Source organism: Corvus cornix, chromosome 2, assembly GCF_000738735.6.
Source record: "Corvus cornix cornix isolate S_Up_H32 chromosome 2, ASM73873v5, whole genome shotgun sequence".
NCBI lineage: Eukaryota > Metazoa > Chordata > Aves > Passeriformes > Corvidae > Corvus > Corvus cornix.
This window is the reverse complement of record NC_046333.1, coordinates 25501053-25525356: the sequence shown is the minus strand read 5'-3', so window position 1 is coordinate 25525356 and position 24304 is coordinate 25501053. Positions and strand designations below refer to the sequence as shown.

Genomic DNA, 24304 nt, shown 5'->3' with positions numbered 1-24304 from the left:
GCACAGTCACACCTAAATCTTCCTGTTCTGACCCTGCAGCCAAGTCTATCTTCTATACAAGAAAGTGTAGAAACCTTTACTCTTTGAAGCTTTTTGTGAGCAAGAAAAATTAACCAGGTATGAGAAGTATGAAAGAACTGGCCCTGGCTACTTTCTGTCAGCTTAAGGGAAACATGGGCCTTTATTGAAGGCATTTACAAAGCAAATGCCACAGCTTTCCACCAGCAATCCTGCATCCTTAGCTCAAATAAGAATGAAGAAAGAGACTTTAGCCACTTGGAAAGTTCTGAAAAACAGAGGATGCTAAATGAGCCAATAAAGATAAACTTGCATCTGAAAAGTTTTAAAGAATTTTCTTAACCAAGATCTCCACAATCACTCTTTGTTATTCTGCAGCATAACAGAATGTATGAATATTCAAAATGAGACATGCTTAATGTGACAAAATGTTGCAGTGGGGATACTGCAACACGCATATATCAAACCAGGAGTCCCGTGGAAAGGAAATATATATGGACAGACAGATTCTTGCTAGATGTTTCAGAGATGTTTATTTCTCCAGCCGCATGGCCGGAGCTCTGCCGAGGAACTGTTCCAGTCACGGGACCAAGGGTCCTTCTGCCCGCGCAGGGGAACACAAACCAACCAATGGGAACGAGGCTGAGCAGGGACAGGGAAACCCCGTGTCTGTGCCCTCAGGGCCCCTCTCCCAGGGCTCCATGGCAGGGGAGGGACCCCAACAACAAAAAAATTGATATCTCTCTGTTCCTGCATCCACTGTTCTTCAAATATTTGGATAAATATGACAATTAAAGTTTTATAAAATAAGGTGGCTAATATGTAACAATGCAGCTCACATCTGTTCTAAAAAGTCTCCAGCTGTTTGATGGCCAAACCTTTGATATGGAGCAACAAGAGAAGACTTAAGGTACCTAAAAATACTTATCTAGTAAACCTGAAAAATAATCATGTCAAGATAAACAGTAAATTATAATAGCACTAAGATATTCATTACTGGCTGGGGGCATTACAGAAGTAACTTTCTGCAAGACACTAATTGCAGCTGACTGAAGATCCATTTGGTAAAATGAATTGGAGCATATAAACTTCCTGTGAATATTGGCAATATATACACATTCCAATTAAATCTAAGAGTGCTGCTATTATCTGATTAAATTATATTGGTATTAATACACCACAATTCCTGACAAGTGGAAAGACTAGAAGTATTTCTCCCAGATTTTTCTAGTTAAATAAGACACACAAAAAAAACCAAAAAAAGCAAAAAGACATTCTTCAATGGGAAATAAATCTTAGCTGCTCCTCTAGGGTTGGTGTGACATTCCTCCGTGACAAAAGGGGGCTAATTCTTCTGAAACATGGAAGTTACTTCTAACACAACAAATCTTATAGTTCTGGGCTTAATGTGCAGGAGCCATGTGATGGCACTCAAGGTTTGGAAAATAGCACAGGAAAAATTATAGTATTTTCAGGCATCATATGGGACAAAAGTTTGGGGAAAAAAATAACATGTCATAACAAACTACTGGCAGTTTATCCACTTTAAAATGGTCAATATATTTATCACATAAGAGAGTCATAATTTGCTTTACAATCCGCTCTAAGTGATTCTGTTCTGAGACACAGAAAATAAATATTATGAAGTAAGAAAGGTCAGGCTGAAGATTACGAAGAAAGTAATAGCAGTAAAAGTTGCTGGACTGCACAAAAGTGTTATTACCCAAACTTCCAAATGCTCAAAAATGTCAAACTAAATTTAAAAATGCTAGTAAAGAAAACCCCAACCCAAATCTGTTTCCAGAAAGAAGTCTGTTAGAAAAACAGACTAATGTGGCCTTACTGGTTTAGCTTTCTAATACCATGTCAGCTACAACACAGCTTTATTTCATTTTTGCCAGATGACAGTGGGATTTTTAGATACATTTATGTCAGACATTCTTCATAAATTTTAAGAAAGCAGGCAAACCAAGTAAACAACTTTGTCCCAGACAAAGTTTCATGTGTCTGTAGATTCTATGCTATTCCAAGATGTATACTGAACACACATTTAGACACCCCATTTCCTTGCCTAGGAGTTACTGATGATATGATGACAGAATTCCTAACGTGTATAAAAAACAATTCATTTTGGCTAGGAGCTGCCTGAAAGCATCTGGGATAAACAGGCACTAATATGTTGCAATACCATCACTTTAAGGACAATTAATCTAAAAGAAGTATTTTTACGTAAGTTAGTTTAGATTCATTTGGGATTTTTATGAAGATTAACAAAAATGTTTCTACATTTCTCAGCTTGTTGTACATTTGATTTGTATTTCATGAAATTTAACAGCCCAGGATAGTATGTCACAAACAGTTTGCACCTTCAAAAAAACAACTGAGAAAGAAGTAAATCTCACAAAATTACTAAAAGTACAGAAAGTGGAAAGATGGAATGAAAATTCATTCAACGCCTGAAATTGCTACTCTCGCTTTTTCAATACAGTGTACTTTCAAGTTAATGATGGCCTCATAATTAAATCTACAGGACAGCCTGAGTATGACTTTCTGTGTCATAAAAAGAAAGGTCAGCATTTCTCATTATGACCTGTGTTCAAAATATTTGTATCACATGCTAGAGAAAACCAAAAGCCATAATTTCTGCACTTCTTCATGATTTGATAGCATGATAAAACTTTATAAGGTCAAATATAAAACACATTATACTGAAAGGACAGGAAAAACCAACATGGAGACATGTTGTCAACACAGACCAATTCCCTGTAGTTCAATTCCCACATGACAAATGACATTACAAAGTCAGGCTGTATAGGATATTCTGAGCAAAACATAGAAAAATATGTTCAACATAGACATTTCTACAAATACGAACTAAACATTGTCACAAATTCAATCCAGAGATAGATGGCTATCCCTGCTGAATAACAAATTAATGAAAAACACCTTTTAGCTTGTTGTAGTGCCAAAAGAAAATATTCAATTAAAGACAGCTTACATCTTTACTTAATAAAGATTAATGAAACAAGCAGAAGAACACAAGCAATTCTCTGCGATGACAAAAGCCAAAGTCTAACAGACGCATTATATGAAACTTTGCAGTGTCAGAGCTGCCAAATGTGTTAGCAAAACGAGTAATGACTTTTGGAAAATGCTTGCCATGTGTTGGTCAGAAGGAAAGGAAGTACAACTTCCTGAATAGGCAGGCTTACAGGAGATCAGAACAGATACAAGAAAGGTGAAGTCAGAGCAAACTGTCAAGAGAGATGAAAGGAAATTAAAAAAAAAAAAGCCTTAGGTCAGCAAGCATAAAATCTGACCAATCTGATAAAAACATTTCATTTCCCAATTGATGATTTCAAATGTGTACAATATTTATTGCTTTTACACATGTCGATTTAGACATTCTAACCCTGTCTTTTGAACAAAATCAGGTGTTGTAAGGTGGAAAGCAAAGATAAAACAAAATTGTTAAATCAAATACAAAAGTCTATGCTAAGGTTTAGCTGCTGAAAGACTAGAAGAGGACAAACAATAGCCTCTGCCAGTTGTCCAGCTCCATTCAATTTCCATGTGATCTGGGTACCCAGCCTCACACAACTACTCTTAAAGCACCAACCACATTTCTAGGACACAGCCACAGACCATTTCAAACAACACAAGCTTGGTTTTCAAAAGGCTTTTAATCAGGCCTGCAAACTTCTAGGCCATATTTTCTAGCTTTATAACATGACAAATATAAGTTACAAGAAAGCAGTCCTTCCCTCCATAGCTCAAACTGTAATTACTCAGGAGATGTTGCTATCACTTTCTTTTGCTAAATCAGCAAAAGTTTAACTTGTCACTCTCTGAATTTCAAGGCAGAAGCAGCTTTCCAGTCTAAGTGGGGTCACTCTTCTACATGATCTAAGAAATGAAATGTGTCATGGCAACCATTTTACAAAAAAAAAAAAATTCAATTAAAAGCTTTTAGATGACACTGAGATTAGGTACTCAAACTTTATTCCCCACCTTAAAGGAGGCTGATAAATACCCAAATTCCCCATCGCTGTTTTGGGTTTACACAAATATTTCCAGCTGAACACTCTTAAAAATAACGACTCACTCCTTGTTCCATGCTTGGTACAGATACAGCTGATCTTAGGACTACAAATATTTATATAGTGAAAGCTAATACTAAAATAGTGAAGTCAATTACTCACAGCAGTGTAGCAATGGCATTTCCCCAGAACATCCAGGCTGCAAAACTTGCACAGAAATTAGTTAAATACTGAGGCAAGCTGTCTATCCTACCCTCTGTGTGTCCTCATCTACTTTGCTAGAATTGTTCTACCAATCCAACTCTGCCACACTATTACTACTAAGGTAAGGGAGCAAATATTTGTGAGAAATATCTGGCTAATCTGGAAATCAGTCAAAAGTCAACAGAAAGACACCAGACTTCAGCTCAACAGATATTAATAATCTTGCTACTTCTAATAGTGAAAAAAATCATGTAAAATTAAGAAGTACATGCAAAATGTATTTTCTATTAATATTTATGGTACTATGGCCAAGCAGTGTCGTGCCAGGATAGCCTCAGAGAATTCTTCTGAAAAGGACATGATTATCTATGACCCCATGACAGAAATGTTAAGTAATTACTTAATTACATAATTATTTCTCATCTGAAACAGATGATGTGCATTCTAAAGTCAATATTACCTAAACAGACATCCATTTTTTGCGACTGTACATAGTTACATTGACAGACAAATATGTGCAGCAGTGTCCAGTGAAGGAGCTGACCTTGACCAAGCACTTCCCCTCGGGGTTGCAGGTCCGTGGCTGAGAATGTATACTATGACCCTGACTTCTCCCTCTAAGATAAAATACATAGTCCCTCGGGCAGAAGTTGGAAAAGCATATCAAATAAACTCAAAATCAGTATGTAATTGTTTTTTAAACTTTCCAAACATTTCTCAAACATTTTCTAAACAAACCTATAAAGTTTAATTCCCAAAGAGGATTAAGTCATATGGAATGCAACATATTCTTAGAATTCCAGGCTGTCATTTCAACCCTTTCAATAACTTCAGTGATAATTTTTGAGCCTGATTTTAGTTTTCTTTAGTCTATACACACAAAATACATAAACAGAAGAGATATGATAAAATACATGGTCTGGAAGTAAAGATATTTACACTTTTCAGTTTTAATCTTAAGTTCAATTCATTAACAAATTCATTCCCATATATTTTAAGATCATTAATTTGACAGAAGTAAAAGAAACTGACAATCATATACTATATGTTCTGAGCAGGTACATTATATATAGCACCCCTTATTATTGTACAAAGAATGTAGTTTTATATGAATAAGCACCTTAAGTTGCAGTTCCATAAAATAATTTTGAAAGATGTAGTCTTGTAAAAGAGGCTACAAAATTTTGGCCTCCTATCTTCTTCTTGAAATGGTGGTCAGGTCACTGTAAGACATGATCACAATGGTACTAATTACCCCATCCTGACTTTGTGATACCCACAAGAACTCTACTCCTGGAAAAGAAAGCTATCCTCTCTGCTAGAAAGCTTTTCTAAGTGTTTAATAGGAAACTTTTTTTGCAGAAATATAAATAGTTGCTTCTTTTCCTATGTATAACAGATTATTCTTTTCTCTTTACAGGACCTTTTACTTATAAGAAGACAGTTATCCACAAACCTATTCTCATTACACCCTTACTTCACAGTAACGTTCACTACTTCCTATGTTAAAGTTTTCTCTGCAAGACAACTTGCAAATCAATGGGTTTCAGCTGTTAGCATAAACACTGGCATACAGAATGCTTTTAACGATCAGGTACATGGAAAAGTGTCAGATACTGCCAACATTTTGGTTTCTAAAAATGACAAAAACCAGGCTGTTTTTCAATAGTTTGTCTTCTACTTCCAAAACTGTTTTCTTTCTGTTTGCTAGCTACTGACAGTGTTTTATTTTGTAACAGTATTCTAAAAACACAAGTAATGAAAACCATATGCTTACTGGGAAACATTTTCAGGTCAACAGCAGCTACTTACAGTCTTCCTAAAAATCTAACAACACCCACAGACAATACTGTGAAAGGGAACAACAAAGACACTGGATCTTTTCACCATTTTAATTAGTTATACTTGTTTCTTTGGTGAAATCACAAAACCTCACCATTTGAAGCAATGAAACAAACCAAACAAAGAAAAACTCCTGCAACCTTCATGAAATCCATCAGGCAAGGAAAAAAGATTAATGAAACAAGATAAAGCAAATAAGAATGCTATTAGACAGGAGATTCCCCAAAACATAATTCATTTGGAAACAAGCAGAGAAATCTTTAGTAATAACAAACAAAATATTGCATGATCTTTTCTTGTGTCTTCTTTTTAAACTATTACAACTCAAACACAATAAATACTGCTATACAAAAGCGTGCTGCATGGCTTCTGAAGATGCCTAAAGTCTTTCAGCTTTACTTCTGTTAACTTAGCTAGGCACCAGTCCAAGCATTATAGCTACTGAAAAATAAACTTTAAACCATCAGTAAGTGTCTTCACAGTTGTACTGTGCTGTTCATATCCAGGATTTTTAGTGTCTAATATGGTTTCATTCACTGTAAACGAACCCAATGTTAAATCTTAAACTCCCAGGCTCTCTGTCTGATATGGTATTCTTCATTAGGACAGTCCAAAATTCTGAAGTTTTCTATTTTATACAAAATACTGCTACTTAGATGGAAGAACAAGCAATAGAGTGAGAAGGCATAAGAAAAACATTACTTTCATGCACTGCTGAAAGTCAATACTTAATTTTAAAGCAAGGAGGGTTTATGACTGGTTCATTAAACTTTGTATATGCTTCATATTGAACAAAGAATGGGAACACAGTGTTTCAGAATAGCACTCATTTTCAACTGTTTCTTGTTCCTAAACTCACAGTACTTTGGACATTCAGGCTATGTGTGACTGAAAAAATAATAGTGGAAAAAACAGCTAAGCCCTCCAGCTATGCTAAATGTCAGTGCAAAAGGGTAGCTCAACCATTTACAGGAAAAAAATTTATGCACTCTAGCTGCTGCTGGTGTGTTGATGACAGAAGCAGCAAAAAGTCAAAGACTTAGTGTCACTCAGCTAAAACGCCCACCTTCCTGAAGGTATCCAGCAGATCTGATTCCTGCAAGGATATCAATCCAACAGAAAAGGGATTCTCTCAGCTCCCATATGTTTCCCAGTAACCCTTTTTTCAACGTGCCACCTCTCAGCCTCCATCCTTTTCATACTTGTTTGTGTTACTGATACACTTTGAAAGTTTGGTCTGTGTCAATGCCAGAGCCCTTTAGTATTTTAGAAGTACTGGCAAAACCCTGCAAATATAGGGCATATGCACCTTTCCAGACCAACTTGTACTTCATACTAAAATGCAAAACTATTTACAGAGAAATGTCTCCAAGCCGAACAATTTTACCAGAAAAAGAAAAGCTTTGTCAATATAATAATGTATTTGCTAATGGCTTCTGCCAAAACAACTAAACCAGTCAGTGTTAGCACCTCTTCACAATCTTGTCCAGCACAGCTGTACTGACAGAAGCTGTAGAGAAAAATATATAAACCAACCAGCAACAGGAATGTGCTTTAAGTAGGAAAATTAACCTTTGGTTCTGCATCTTGACACAGCACAACTACATTAATCCTGTAGAATGAGGTATCTTGAAGTTTGGTTTTATGGTAAAACACCCTAAAAATGCAGCTTTGTAATACTTATATTTCAGTCACTCTGGAACTGAATACCCATTTTTGTGTATAATACAGGTTAAAAAACACTGTTGCCATCACCACTAGAAAAGCGTAAACTCCAAACACAAGTCCATTTTGTTTTCCTCCAATAAGAGCTATGAAGCTTAATTGCTCTGCAACACACCTCAGTCAAACCTTGCTTGTTCACATTTTGCTCTGAAATCCCCTGGCAACTCATGTTGTCCAAAGGGGCTGTAAAAGCATATTTAAAGGGGTTTAAGCATAGAGCAGCAGAGAAATATGAAAACAAATGGAGACTCAAGACCAGCTAGCTGCATATTCTGTGTCCAGAAACAAAGAAAGATAGATGACAATATGAAGAGGATAAGCTTAATACTACTCTTGAGTACTACCCCAGATTCCAATAGTTTGCAGCTGATAGTCTTCCTGATTAAGTAGATAAAGTTAATCAAAATTTCCCAAATCAACTTCTTAGGGGTAAGATACACAGAAAACCTTTGCCATTTTCAGGCATTTTAGGTAAGCAGACACTTCAAACTTACCTAATCACAACATAAGCAAAAAAATAAACCAAAAAAAACCCTGAATATTTTAAAAAACATTACAATACTTTTAAAACACAGTGCCAAAAAATTCAAATCCTATGAATCAAGCTTTTAAAACATATGGTTCTTAATAAAAGTATGAAAAATATGTGAACAATAAAAGTAGAAGTAATTCAAAGTAGTCCCATTATTTGTCATCTGTTTGGAAGTCTGATTAGCAGTAGAGTCATTGTTTCCCAGTTTTCATCAGAATCATTGGGATTTTTTTTTCAGTAGAAGTAGAAATCAACACAAAATAACCCAATTTTTAAGAAAAAACACCAAATACGTTACTAATCCCAGTAAAGAGAAAAAATAACCCTGGGTCTAATAGACCTATTTAATGCTTTTCGGTTTTGTCTAGAAAAGCATGAGGTAAACACCTCCTTGCAGATGGACCACCTTTGATACAAAACAGACAACTGGAAAGATTTAGGAGATCTTCAAAAGCAGCAGAAATTAAGAACAAATTCTTTATACACCATCAGAAGGTGTTTGTGTTGCTGTGTTTCAGTAGAATAGTAATTGGCGCCATGAGCTAAGAATAAAAATTAAAAGCTCCCATTGGTCCTCCTCATTCAATTCTGAATAAAGCAGTCAACTGTGTGTCCTGGGTTGCAGTGTATTCCATTACCATCCTCATGAGCCATTGAAATCAGGTGGGGCAGTGTTTCCTTGCCTCCTCCCCCCAGACTATCTTTCTGTTAATGGCCCATCATTGTCCTGCTGCATGACTCAGAGATAACTCCCTCCGGACTATCTTCTGTTAATGAGCCTAATCAACACTTGGCCTCATGACTCATTACCCCATTGTGAGATGCTCCACCCAGAGGGAGGAACCAAGCATTCCATCCTGGATATAATCTGAGATTCTGAACACCAGAAACTACCCTTCCACTGGATGTCCAGAGGACAGGAGCTACACAGCCACCGCTGGACTTTCTGAGGAAGAGCAGACCCTTTTTCTACAGGATCACCACTTCAGAGGACTGCAGCCACCATTCTACCAGACTGCTACCACCACCCTGACTAACAGGGTGTCAGGTTGTATCTTGACTCTGTCAATTTGAACCAGTGTTTTCTTTTAGTTTTTCCTTTTCTTTAATTTCCCCATTAAATTGTTATTCTGACTTGGTGCCTTCCACTGGTTTGTTTTCAAACTAGTACACTGTGGAAGGTTATAACAATATTTGCTTTATTTTATATATCAATAACATTACAACAATTAAGTTTCATGTGTTTAGGATTGCAGTTTATACTCCATATACTAAGTACTTCATCCTGGGAAGAAATACTGGCCACAAAGTACCAATCCTAAACCTGCAGACTATTTTGGAATGGGTCTTGTGCCAAGCACAAGGTTTGGGACTTCACAGGTTACTTTCTACAAGACAGAGTAAAGGAGGGGCACAAAACTATCTAAACACTTACAGCCAAAATGAGGCAAGTCCTTAAACTATGATACTTAAGGGCAATTTTCAGAAGCATCAGCTATAGTACCACTTCACTTTAAATCAATGGATATCTATTTCCAGAATTTCCTTCCTAATGTTTTGCAGGTTCACAAGTTATCTTTTGATCCTAAAAAAGTAGTGAGAAGAAATCAACAGTACATACTACTACATCATGATAAATGGCTCAACCAGTTAGGCCACAAAAGCAATGCAGCTATAATACTTGAGGTCCAATTTACCAGGCTGGTTTAGAGAGCTCTTGTTTTTGTTTCTCCACAACACTATTAAGTGATGCAAATGTAGTCTGACTGGCCTCAAAGGTTGTCTATTTTAGAGGAAAGAAGCTACATAAACAGATCAATGCAGTTCTCTCAGGGAATTTACCAGCAGAACTATGTACCACCTAAAACCGCCACCGATACACCAATACACTGCTGTGGTGATTGATTCCTTTCTTAGAAACAAAAATTGTTTCTTCATTCACAGGAACAAGTGACTTCTTTTTTTTCTAAGTTGTAGTGAAAAAGTACTTTTTTGACATCATTGAAGTGGTATTTGGATATATACATTTCTGCCAATTAATTTCCACCCATAAGCAATCACTTTGCCTCTTCACACTGAAGTTTTCTAGTTTGATGGCTCAGCCAAAGGGAAAAATTGACACAACTTAAATACTCAAATGGCATAGGACTAGTTTTTCAGACCAAGGCACAAATCTATTTAGATGTCTACAAAGAAATCAGGCATCTTGAACTTATGAGAAAATACAAAACTCTACCTCTTCCACATTAAGGTTTTTTTTAAATATTAAATTGTAGGAATTCTGCTTGCAAACACTGTATAATACAAATAGAGATTAAAATTGTCTCATCAGTTTCTTTAGTTGCTTTATTCATATGGTGAAGGTGGGAAGAAAGGAATGATAGTTTGAACAACTGTTCTACTGCCTGGAAGCATAGGGGAACCAGCTCCTTGGCTTTGATTTACATCAAGCAAACTTTGTCATGACAATTAACTTCTTTATGAGGCTATGGCTTTACAATATTTAACACTTGTGCTATATAAGTTAAAACTGTTCCCAATTCTTGCAGAAATTCCTATTTAGAATTAATATAGTCTTAAAAGCTTCAGTCTATTTGCTCATATATTGATAGCCACCTCAGGTATCAGGGTAATTACACATGAGATGCATAATAAACTCTTAGAGCTCCTGCTGTATGCCATAAAGCCAGTTCTTTACTGCACAAGGAACCAGTTACCAATCTGCACAAATATGCAGTTTACACTGAGAATTACAAAGCAGCATATTGGTGCAGGACAGAAAAGCACCAAAGTATTAAATATCTGTTTTTCATTTTGTATGCTGCACTTGTAGTCCCAATTACTTAAATCTCTGAAAACAGACACAATCTACTTCTCCAACTGTTAGGTCTGAACTTTTATTTTAATTCTATCTCCCAAAATTTTTCTTGAGATTTTCTTTTCTTAACACACCCATTCTTTGAATTCCAAGTAGCATTTTGGCTAATTCTATGCATTAAACAAAGATTTTTTCATGCTTTCACATACTATAAGAATCTTCATTTAAGAACTGCTGTGTGAAAATGTACAGAATGCTTTAGGAAGAGATGGTTAGATGGCCAACCACAGTACTTGCTTCTGATCACAGCAGCGTCTTTTTTAAAGAAAAAACCTGATGTTCCAAGCTACCTTTCATATACAATGTTTTTTACTTATAGATTGTTCTTCTCTCAACTCTTTTCGGTTTTCCACATAGTTTTTGAAATGTGGTACCCAGAAGTAGACTTCACCTTTCAACCTTACCAGTGTGGAGCAGGGTAGAGAAACAGTCCTTTGGGCCATATCCATCTTTATATAATCCAGTATAACACTAGTCCTTCATCTAATGATATCATCACTGACTCATTCAACTTTGATCATTCCCCATCATTACAACCAAGTCTTCTGAGAACCCTTTTCTAACCCAGTGTTCCCCATACATACATACATATTTAGTATTAAAATTACTTTACTATTTTTGATTAAGCACAATACATTGTATTTGTTCCAATCTTTAAATCTACCCTTCCTCTTTTATTTATGTAAAAGGTTTGGTCAAGGTAATTTTTAATTCTAATCCTGCTGTATAAGTTGACTCCCTTCAGCTTTGTGAGCTTTCAGAGCTGCATAGAGCTCTCAGGCCACTAAAAATGGACCTTTTACATTAGGACTTCATCACATGACTGTCCATGGGGCTGTGTTGACACAGACTGTTAGGAAGGGTTCCAATTCCAGGCTTCAGTAAGAAAAACTGAGCAGAATTCCTGAGGCCAGTCCTCCATGACTCTTCTGAGATTTATCCAGACACCCAGAAGATATTCTAAAGGACAGTATGAGGCTGTAAGTGATGCTTTCTACCTGTAAATCAACTCCAAGTTCTTCCTGCCCCTCAAATCTAAACCACACAAGCCCCCAGTAGCACATGATGGCATCAGAATTTTGGGCACATCCACATCGTAATCCATTACCTACATTAAGCGAAAAAATAAATATCCAGCAACATCAGGTCTGAAGCATTTTCTTCCATTCAATCATGAAGTATCTATAGTAGACTGTGAGGGAGCTTCTGATCCCTCTTGTACCAAGTTTTTTTTATTTCTTGTACATCACATTTTCCTAGCTTTTCTATGAAAGCATTACTCAAAAGCATCAAAAACTTTACTACAGTCAAAATATGTAGCACAAGTTTTATTACTATTATACAGACAATGGATTATCTTGTCTTAAAAATAATTTGTGTATCTGCTAATTAACAAATGGTCTCAGATTATTTTATCTCTAGACCCTGATTAACTTCTCTTAACTGCCCACACAGATAACTTCAAGCTATCAAAAAAATGGCAGATTAACTCTTTAATCCATGCATCTTCCAACTACATAATGCAAAAGCTAACAGATTAGAGGAGCTTGATTTTCCTTTCCAATGCTGGAAGGATCTATTTTTATCAAATCAATCTCAGGTAGGAGCTTCATATTTTTCCCCTCCAAATGCTTTATTCAATCATTGTGAACACTTAAGTTCATACCTCAAGGATTGCAAACCTGTGATTTTTGTGTTTGCTTAAGAGCTGTATAATGTTCATAATTTTCCAGACCTCCCTCCTTATTCTTAAAACACATTAAGAACTACTGGAAGCATGATACCTAGTTTGTTCTGACAATGCCTCTTTTGCACATGCATTATTTTCCATTAGTAGAAAACAATATTTATTGAAAAATTCTCCATGAACATCTTTTACTGAATAGTGGTACCACAATACCCATTTTTGTGCTTTCCAAATTCCTTAATTAACACATTCTCCAAATTTTTGCTCCTTTTAATATACTTTAAAGTCAGTTATAACTGTAATTATTGGTTAATTGTCCTAATTTCTAATTCATTCTGTACATCATTCTGCTTGAATTGGCTATTTGACTCAACCAGACATTTTGAAATCCAGGTGGTTTTTTAACCTTCTTTTTCATTTTTTTCTTTTCTTTCCCCCAAATTGTTGTCCCTAGTTTTATGGTCAGTTTTCCTTCTTGCAATTACAAAAAAAAAGAAAAAACCCACGAAGCTTTTTTTTAGCAATTTTGGATCACAAATTTTAATAACTGTTGAACAGATTAATGATCAAGACCATTTATATAGCTGCTATTATTTAGTTACAACTACAACCATTGCATGAGTCAGCTTCTGAATACAACTTGATTTTTTACAAGTATGCTATCAACAAATAATTTACACCATCAAGAAACTGTTTTGCCCAATGATTTTTTTAAACTGGAGATATAATTTTTTTGGCAGGTAATCAATCAGTTTGTATCAGGTAACTATATCCACTTAAACCATATAAAAGTCACAGAAACATCAATCATCATGAGAATGTGTGGGCATGAATACACAGACATTCAAAGTGATATGTAATTTTATGGGCCAGAAACATTTGGTAAGAGGGAGTCTAAAAACTGTACCTAATCCAAGATAATTCCACATCTTACCACAGTTCACAAATTAGAGGATCTGAAGAACACTTTGGCTAGCTTTTGCCCAGCAAAACACATTGCAGTTGGCTTTTCTTTCCTGTTGTGAAAATACTAGAGACAAAGTAGGATATGCATCAAAACTGTAACATTACATCTTCTCATGAGAAACCACTACAAATTATCTGTAGAAAACAAGATACTGAGAAGTACAAAATTCTTGTTATTACTAAAACCTTATGTAAGTGGGTGGAGTGAAGAACTATTTTCCTTCTCATAGGTTAAGCAGGATCACTCAAGAAACACAGAGGACTTACTGTTTTGAAATGTGCTCATTTATGTATCTTTACAAATTTACGTGCATTAAATAAACATACAAAACATACAAAAATTCCAGATTCAGACCCATGGAAAACTCAGGTGACCCACAGCACTCCTGTAAAACTTCTGTTACTCTTTCCACCTATTTTTTGCCTTTTTAGCAACATACTGTTTGCCAACAAACAAACAGTGTAGTGTACTCAAAGTGTATGTCAATTCAGAGTTAAGACTAAGATTTGTGGAGTAGAAAGTGCAAATCTCCAAGAAATATAAACTGTTGCAGTAACACAAAGTTAATAAAAATACCAGTTCCAAAACCTTATCTTCATAGCTACTTTTGGTTGAAATTAAATATGTTTTCATGGCAGATTTTCTACATCATGGCTATGTAGTGTAGTGTATGATCTGTCACTATGTGTAGTGACAGATCCCAAAGAGTTATGATCAGTGGCACAGGGTCTAGCTGGAGGCCTGTCACTTGTGGTATCCCCAAGGTTCAGTACTTGGCCCAGTATCATTTAACTTGTTCATCAGTGACTTGGGTGAAGGGGCAGATGCCTCCTCAGCAAGTTCACTGGTGACACAAAGCTGGGAGGAGTGGCTGATACCCCTGAGGCCTTCAAAATGGTCTTCAAAAGGGCCTTGAGAGAGATGGGAGAGAAGAACTGGAAGACTGAGAGATGGGCAGAAAGCACTGCCTGAAGTTCAACAAAGGCAATTGCAGGGCCCTGTGCCTGGGGAAGAATAATCCCCTGCACCAGTACAGGCTGGAGGCCAAACTGCTGGAAAGCAGCTCTGCGGGGAAGGACCTGTGGGTCCTGGTGGACAGCAAGCTGTCCACGAGCCAGCAGTGAGCCCTTGTGGCCAAGAAGGCCAATGGTATCCTCAGGTGCTTTAGGAAGAGCATTGCCAGCAGGTGGAGGGAGGTGATCCTGCCCCTCTACTCAGCCCTGGTGAGGCCACATCTGGAGTGCTGTGTCCAGTTCTGGGCTCCTCAGCAAAAGAGTGACATGGAGCTCCTGGAGTGGGCCCATTGGAGGTCAATGGAGAGGAATAAGGGACTGGAACATCTCCTTTATGAGGACAGGCTGGGAGAGCTGGGTCTGTTCAGCCTTGAGAAGAGACAACTGAGAGGAGACCTCATTAATGTGTATAAATATCTAATGGGGGTTGCTGAGAGGATGGAGCCAGGCTCTTCTCAGTGATGCAAAGGAATAGGACAAGAAGCAATGGGCAGAGACTGATGCACTGGAAGATCCACCAAGTGACCAAGCACTGGAACAGATTGCCCAGAGAGATTGTCATGTCTCCCTCACTGGAGATATTCAAGAGCCATCTGGACACAATCCTGTGCCATGCGCTCTAGGATGACCCTTCTTGAGCAGGGAGATTGGACCATATGACACACTTTCAACCTTACTTACTCTATGATTCTGTAATTCTGTATCCAATTTCTTTCATCCATAAATACACTAATAAGTCTTTACAGAAGTCAGATTTCCTTAAAAGGCAGAAAACTAGCATCACATTTATACTCTAAGAAATAAAATTACATAAAATACTAAACCAAGATTTTTTTAATACCACCAGTGACATACAAAACAATCTGCGTATGATATAAAGTAATACTTCCTAGAAAAGGAGGAGTAAAAAAAACCTGCACAAATAGAAGAGTAATCACAATTCATGTAGATTAGCAAAGCAAAGGGCTGGGGTAGAGAACCTGAGAGGAGTCACCATTTATAAAAAAACTGCAAAATTCTTTGAAAACATATTACCTTCAGAGGCTTTAAGAAAAAATTTTAAAAGTGTTCTAGTTTGGAAACCATGTTGTCCTTTCAAACAGTGCCCCCTCCCGTTCAGGAATAAACTGTGACTTTCCTAGTGAGAGCGTTACGCAGATCATGTTGAAATGGTCACTCCCTTGTGACCTGTACATTATTTTCTTTAACCATCCAATTTTCCAGAACTTAAACCAATCTCAACCACAGAACTATCAAAATATATTATATTTAAACTAGTTCTAGCCAAGCAAAGCCAGCTTGTGAGTGAGAACAGGCAATTTGGAGCTCAAGTGCACTCAAAGCAGCAGGAACATTGGGAAATGTCCCAGAAATCCTCAAAACCCTGCAGCACTCACTGCAGAGCTGTATGGATTCAATCAGAGCTGTTTGGATAAGAAACTCAGTTTGCTAATCACAGCTTCCAAAATGACATAAAAAAGACAGCATCTGGCATTACCTATGTCTAAACTCTTCACCTACATATGACCCTGGACTTTCTGAGAAAATTATACTATATTTCATTTTACTATCGCTGTATATCATTGTACTATTTTCAATTGTCCAAAATTTAGAGAGGCAACTACACACAGAAATTATTCCTGTATTAAAGAAAAATGGCTCAATGCTGTTTAAGTTATAAAGTAGCATATTTTCTGATTTTAAGAGATGTGTCTCTTAGATTTTATATTCTGCTACAATATGTGACTATTCACCTGAACCAGTCACCTCCATATATGTTTCATTAACAAAAAGTACTTTATGTAATGGAGTCAAATCTTGAATTTTAAGTTGCATAAGAATGAGAAGTTTGAGTGCTTTCAAAATTTCTCACAGAATGTTTCAGCTGTTCTTAAACACAAAACCAAAAAAGGAAGCAGGTTTGTTTTGCTACATTAAAAAACCCACAAATTACAGTTTCTTTCTTAAAACACCAAGAACTTCTGTTCTTTTAAATGAAGACTTGAAAGAGTGAGAGACCTTTTTATCATGGCTCTGCTTTTTCTTAGTGTTGTTATTTGTAGGCCATCAGAATTGATGGGAAAAGGAGGACAGAAGGAACATATACTACTAGAACTGGGATTGATTAGACTTCACAGTGATACCATAGCTTAGAGCATGGAGGGCAAAGTAAATAATAAATGAAAAGTAAGCTGATAACATCTCTATGATAATTTATGTACTATCCAGAAAGGGAAGTAATGAAATACATACAAGTGTTGTTATATTACAGACAGCACATATGAACCATTCACGGCACACGACCAATGTGATATATTCTGAAGACAAGCCCAGCCTGATCTGGCTCACATCAAGCAGTACAAAATAGCAATTCCTATATAACAGGATACACAAAAACAGTGTCACAAGGAGTGCAGCCCTCCAGCATCTGAACCACTTCAAGGATCTGGCAAATAACCTAATCCATGACAAGGATCCATGGCTACTATCACTGTAACCACAAACACAAAATGCCAGCAGGTGCTGAACCAGTCAGTGCTGAGTACAGAGGAACAATCACTATTTTTTGATACAGGCCAGGATGCTATTGGCCTTCTTGGCTACCTGGGCACACTGCTGGCTTGTGTTCAGCTGCTGTCAATCAGCATGCCCTGCTCCCTTTCTGCTGTGCAGCTTTCCAGCCACTCTTCCTCCAGTCTGTAGTGCTGCAGGGGGTTGTTGCAACCTAAGTGCAGAACCTGGCACTTCACCTTACTGAACCTCGCACCACTGGCCTTGGCCCATCTATCCAGCCTGGCCAGAACCCTCTGCAGAGATTTCTACCCTCCAGCAGACCAACACTCCCTCCCAACTCGGTGTCATCCTCGAACTTACTGAAGGTGCACCTGATCCCCTTGTCCACATCATCAATAACTTTATTAAACAGGACTGGCCCCAATATTGAGCCCTAGGGAGCCCCACTTATAGCCAGCCACAAAATGGATGTGGCACCATCCACCACCACTCTCTGGACCCAGATGTCCAGCCAGTTCCTCACCCAGGAAAGTGTGCACCTGTCCAAGTTGTGGGCTGCCAGCTTCTCTGGGAGAATGCTGAGGGAAACAGTGTCAAAGGCTTTGCTGAAGTCCAGGTAGACACATCCACAGCCTTTCCCCCATCCACTAGGTGGGCCACCTGGTCATAAAAGGAGATCAGGTTGGTCAAACAGGACCTGTCTTTCACAAACTGGGCTGGCTGGGCCTGATCCTCTGGCTATCCTGTACATATAATGTAATGCACTCAAGATAATGCGTTCCACAACTTCCCTGGGCACCAAGGTCAGGCTGACAGGCCTGTAGTTCTCTGAATCCTCCTGCTGGCCCTTCTTGTGAATGGGCGTCACATCGATCAACCTGTTTACCTGAGACCTCCCCAGTTAGCCAGGATTGATGATAAATGATGGAGAGCAGCTGGGCAAGCTCTTCTGTCAGCTCTCTCAATACCCTTGGGTGAATCCCATCTCACCCCATGGACTTGTGAGTGTCTAACTGGAACAGCAGGTTACAAACTAATTACTCCTGGATTACAGGGGTTCTGTTCTGCTCCCTGTCCCTGTCTACCAGCTCAGGGAGCTGGTTGATAACCCATTTTTCTTGTTGAAGACTGAGGCAAAAGAGGCATTAACTGCTCAGCCTTATCCTTGGTTACAATGTTCCCCTTTGCATACAATAAAGGTTGGAAATTTTCCTTAGCCATTCTTCTGTTGTTAATGTATTTATAAAACCACTTTCTATTATCTTTCACAGAGGTGGCCAGATTGAGTTCTAGAAGAGCTTTTGTCTTTCTAATTTTCTTTCTATGTGACCTAATGACACCCTTGTACTCTTCCTGAGTTGCCTGCCACTTCTTCCTAAACTCTCTTTTTTTCCCCAAGTTCCAGCAAAAGCTCCTTATTCAGTCAGGCCAGTCTTCTTCCCTGCCAGCTCATCTTTTGGCACATAAGGACAGCCTGCTCCTGTGCCTTTATGATTTCCTTCTTGAAGTATGTCCAGCCTTTCTGGACCCCTTTGTTTCTAAGGGCTGTTTCCCAAGGAACTCTAGGAACAAGTGTCCTGAGTAGGCCAAAGTCCATCCTCCCAAAGTCGAAGGCAGAGATTTTCCTTACCCCTTCCTTACTTCACCAAGAATTGATTACTCTATCATTTCATGGTCACTGTGCCAAAGATGTCATCTGACCACCACATTTCCCACCAGCCCTTCTCTGTAAACAGCAGGTCCAGCAGGGCACCCCCCTTGTTAAGCTCACTTACCAGCTGTGTCAGAAAGTTGTCTTCCACACACTCCAGGGACCTCCTAGACAGCCTCCTCTCCACTGTGTTGAGTTTCCGGCAGACATCCCACAAGTTAATGTCTCCCACAAGAACAAGGGCTAGCAATTGTGAAACATCAGCCAAGTGCTTACAGAATAGTTCATCCATCCCTTCATCCTGGTTGGGCTGTCTATAACAGACTCTCATCAGGATGTCTGCCTTGTTGGCCTTCCCCCTGATTCTTACCCATAGATACTCAACCTTGTCATCATTATCCTTGAGCTCTATACAGTTGAAACACTCCCTAATGTACAGAGCCCCCCCATCACCTCTCCCTCCTCACTTGTCCCTCCTGAAGTGCTTGTAGCCACCTATTGCAGCACTCCACTTACATGCCTCATCCCATTTCATTTCCATGATGGCAACAATATCATAGCTTTCCTGCTGCACAATGGCCTCCAGCTCCTCCTGCTTGTTAGTGATACTGATATAGATGCACTTTAGTTCGGCTATCAATTTCACCCCCGACACAGGCATGCCCCCCCAGGCTTATGTCTAGCAAGTCTGGTCTTACCTGCTTCCCCCTTCCAACCAAGTTTAAAGCCCTCTCAATCATCCCTGCCAACTCATGGGCCTAGAATCCTTTTCACCCTTTTAGACAGGCAAGTCTTGTTTGCCTGCAGCCAGCCTAGTGCTGTATAAACTATCCCATAATGGAAAAAGCCAAAATTGCACCAATGGCACCAGCCTTTAACCCATGTGTTGATCAGGGTTCTCCTGTTTCTTTCATCATTCTTCCCTGCTACCAAAAGCATTGCACGAAACACCACCTGTGCCCTTGTCACTTCAACCAGTCATCCCAGTGCCCCGAAGTCCTTTTTGATTGCCCTAGGAGTTGTCACTGCTGACCTTCACACCCAGAATTAGGTAATAATCAGAGGGCTGAATCAGTCCAAGGAGGCTTCTAGTAAATATCTCTCTTACTTAGGTCCCAAGGAGGCAGCAGATTTCCCTGTGGGATGGGGCCAGTCAGTATACAGGACCCTCAGTTCCCCTCAGAAGGGAGTCACCTACAACAATCACCTGTCCTTTTTTTACAGCTGTAGTTGTAATGTGTCTGGCTGACTGACTTGCCTTGGATAGACCTTCACCTTCATTATCATTTGCCTGACCCTGGAGTCCCAGAGCCTCATACCTATTCCCATCTCTCTTCCACAAAAAAAAAAAAAAAAAAACCAAAAAGTCCCCAAGCATGCTTGAATGCAGCAAAGTCAACCAGAGCACAAAATAGTTAGGAATTGTAATCTCTAGAAGCACATCACAGAAATTTTAGAAATCAATCAGGAATTCTTCTTAAATTGGTTTTCTGCCTGATTGTGTCAAAAAACCCTTCTTGTGTACCACCATCAAGCTCCCTTTGTCACAGACGTATATTTGGTCCTAGTCTGGTTGCTTCTTTTAATATGCTTAGATTGAGGCTTTAGTATTTCCTGTCTTAACTCAATGGATTTATGAGCTGGCTTTTTTTTAAGGGCACTGGCGCTCACGTCTTTATTCCTAAAAGATGCATCATCCTTAAATTGATAATTGCTTATCACCTATTGAGTATCCACGACTTAAACAACCATAATTAAAGATTCCAAGTTGCTTTATGGATGGCTGACAAACATCACTTAGCCCTTACGTCCCAAACAATTTCAACTTCAAGTTGTCATAGTCCATGAATAATGCTTATGTGTTTTCCATTATAGAACATAACTATAAGTTTACACAAAGCTCTCAACAGCAAGATTATGTGATTTTTGTCCAACTTGTCTTCCAAGCAGTGAAAGCAGAGGCAAGTGACCTAGAAGTATAGAGGTGCTGTTTGATCATACAAGAATATGGTTAGAAAAGTACAGGCTCACCTGGAGTTGAATTTGGCAAAAGACACGAAAGGCAACACGAAAGGATTCTGCAAGCAAATGAGCAGCAGAAGGAAGACTAGGGAAGACATGAACCTACGGCAAAATGAACAAAGGCCATGAAGGTGGATGCATTTAATGGTTTTTTGCCTCAGTATTTACCAAAAAAATATGGCTCTCAGGAGTCCTAGGTCCCTGAGACTAGAGGGAAAGTCTGCAGCAAGGAAGAGTTACACTCAGTTGAGGGAGCACTTAAAACATATAAAATCATGCATCCTTTTAGCAGAGGACAACAGTATTTTGTTGTGCACTGGGAAGAGTGTCAAGCAGGCCAACGGGGTAGATCCTTCCCCTCTTCTCAGCACTGTTGAGGCCATGTCTGTAGTCCTGTGCCCAGCTCTGGGCTACCCAGTACAAGGCAGACATGAACTTATTGAGGCAAGCACAGAGTCACAAAGTTGATTAAGAGACCAAAGCATCTGACACATAATGAGAGGGAGTTGTATCTCACACAGATTGTTTGGATGTAATTTTAATTATTTTTTTATCATTATGGGTACAGCAACTAAACAAAAAAGCAAACAAAAAAAATGCAAACCCACTTGACAAATTCCAGTTGTGAGATTACATGCACAAGCAAATGTAAAAAACATTGTAGTAACTAGCCACTGACCAACCTAAATAGGTATTTAAACAAAGATTCCCAGCAAGTCCTGAATAGAATTGTCTTTCTGCTCTTGACATTTTCAGACATTTGCCACACAAATATGATAAATACATCACAAGAGACTAAAAAGCTATTTGATTTCTATTAAATGACGCCCATACCCAGTAACTAAAAAGCCAAAGCCATTTATTCTTCAGAAATTTAGAGGCAAAACAGGTTTGTAACTAAGATTTTAAACCCAACTAAAAATATCTGTAACTTCTGCTGTAATTTAATTGCATATTAATATTAGACTTTTCATTTTAGTGCTTGATTAAGATTTTGGGGGGTGGTTTTTTGTTTGAATTTTTTTAAGCAGTTTTTCAGACTTAAAATTATATTTATATGAATATCAGGAGCTGCATACATATGTCTACTTTCTTTTCATTCTTCCCTGCTTTTATAAAGTACGTACAACTCTTCTACTGTTTCAGTTACCAAGCAGTAGACTGTAAAGAAGTCACATAAAGCTTCCATGAACAGGTAACTGCACAATTCTGAAGAGAGAGGTACTTCAGGGCACTAAAAAACACTGAGATTACTAGGTTTAAAACACACAATATGTAAATTGATTCAGTAAAACTGCTGGGAGAGAAAAAAAAAGAAATCTCAGTTTTCAGCTAGTTTAAAGCAGAATGCAAGGAGGCCAGCCCACCCTGGCTCCTTTGAAATCAGTAGGAACATGTCAGGCTGGCATGGTAATGACACTGAACAGCTACTAAGCTGTTGACATGGTTGCTTCCTCACAGCTTTTCTATACCTGTTTTTGAATTGAACTCACTTAAACTTTCAATTTATCTGAACTGACAGATAAATGACTTTTATGACACTTTGACTGAAATAAAGGAAATAATGAACAAAAAGAATTGAAAATAAAGTACCTGTTATTGAACAGTACACTATATGAGGAGCAATCTTTTTAATGTCTTCATAACCTAGACCCATTTCAGCCAGCTTCCCAGGGACAAAGTTTTCCACAAAAACATCAGATGCTGCTGCAAGCTTTAGAAAAGAATGAATAAAATCTGTTAGTTAGCTCCCAAAAGTAGAATAAATTCCCATGTAACTTAATTTTAAAATCTTGCTAATCAAAATGGCTCCAATCTTCCTGATAAAAGAAAATTGACAAGCCTATAGGGATATTTTTTCGCCTGTTAGACTGTGCACTTCTTCAAACTACATATTAGAGATGCTGCATATCTAGAAAGAAGACTGTCAAAATCCTAAAGTGATTAGACAAAACTGTGATATTATCAGTATCACATCAATTTCCTAAGGCTTGACAATAGTTTACAGAACAATCTTCACATACATTCTTTCTACCTCCTTTTACTCAAGGAAAGTGATATATCTCCATCATTCACATTTTCCCCATATTAGAAATAATTTTTTCAATTGCTTTTCATTTTCAAATCATTTACTACAATTACCATAACAAGGCCATATATCCAACTTCCTACATGTAGAACTAGAATAGGGAGCCCAACAACACTTAAAATTAAAAAGTTAAAATTAAAACTAAGATCTTAAAGTCACATCAAATACAATCATGCTGTCAAGCTCAGCAATATGACTTTTTTCACTGCTTTCAAATGAACGACCTTGTTCAAAAAATCTCCTGATGTTGACTAACATATAACCTTGAGCAGCTTTAAATTCCATCCTCTCTTATAAAAGTTATAAGCAGATATACATATGCAAATTTCAATAAGACTAACACAAGTTAACTCCTGAAGCACGAGAACTACATGTTAAAAAAAAAGAGGTATGCCTTGAGGGACTTGTAGGCTTTTTGCCTGGTAAATTGTGTGGGGTGTGTGTGTGAGTGCACAGGAATCTAGGAAATGTTCCCTGCCAGGTACACACATTTGTGCACCCATTTTTAAGCATAACTGATATATTAATTGCTTAATGCTATTTGCAGCCAATTAAGTACGGAGTGTATTAGCCAAGCTTCTACAAACTAGTGTCATCATAACAGAAACCACAATGCCCTTATGAAAAATAAAGTTAAGGAGGTTTTATTTTCTATTTAGATCCATCACAGTTCATACATAAATACTTTTCAAACTGGTAATGCTACAGCTTTAGCCTAATTCATGCAAGAGATGAAATTGGTTACAACTTGTGTATTGCTTTCACTGTGATTTCATAATCTATGAAAATTACAGTGACTGGATGGGCTAAAACAATTGAAAGTTGCTGTCCATGTTATATTGAAGAGCTATCATCTCCTCCAAGCCACTGAGGACGAAAGCATGACACACAGTACGGTAACATGAAAAGCACCATACTTCTGGACTGGGCAATGTATGTGGAATGACAGCAGTGCTAAGTGAGAATATAATGAGTTGGGCCCAGTTTAGCAGGGTATATACTCTCAGAAAAAGGAGTTTTCAAGACACCTTACAAGTGCTGTGCTAGCTCTGCATCTAAAGTTTTCACTGGAAATAGTTTTGAATGCATAAAGGCAGCAGTCTATATATAGCACTGATGCTC

General features: G+C 38.0%; 1 protein-coding gene across 5 annotated transcripts in view; it reads right to left on the bottom strand.

Moving 5' to 3' along the window:
- Window positions 1-24304, bottom strand: part of SUGCT (succinyl-CoA:glutarate-CoA transferase) — a 347805-nt gene that overhangs the window by 311981 nt on the left and 11520 nt on the right. For all 5 annotated transcript variants that reach the window (XM_039571094.1, XM_039571099.1, XM_039571108.1 and 2 more), the window contains exon 6: window positions 22687-22807. In XM_039571094.1, coding sequence (XP_039427028.1) covers window positions 22687-22807 — 121 coding nt within the window. The remainder of the gene's footprint in view (window positions 1-22686; window positions 22808-24304) is intronic.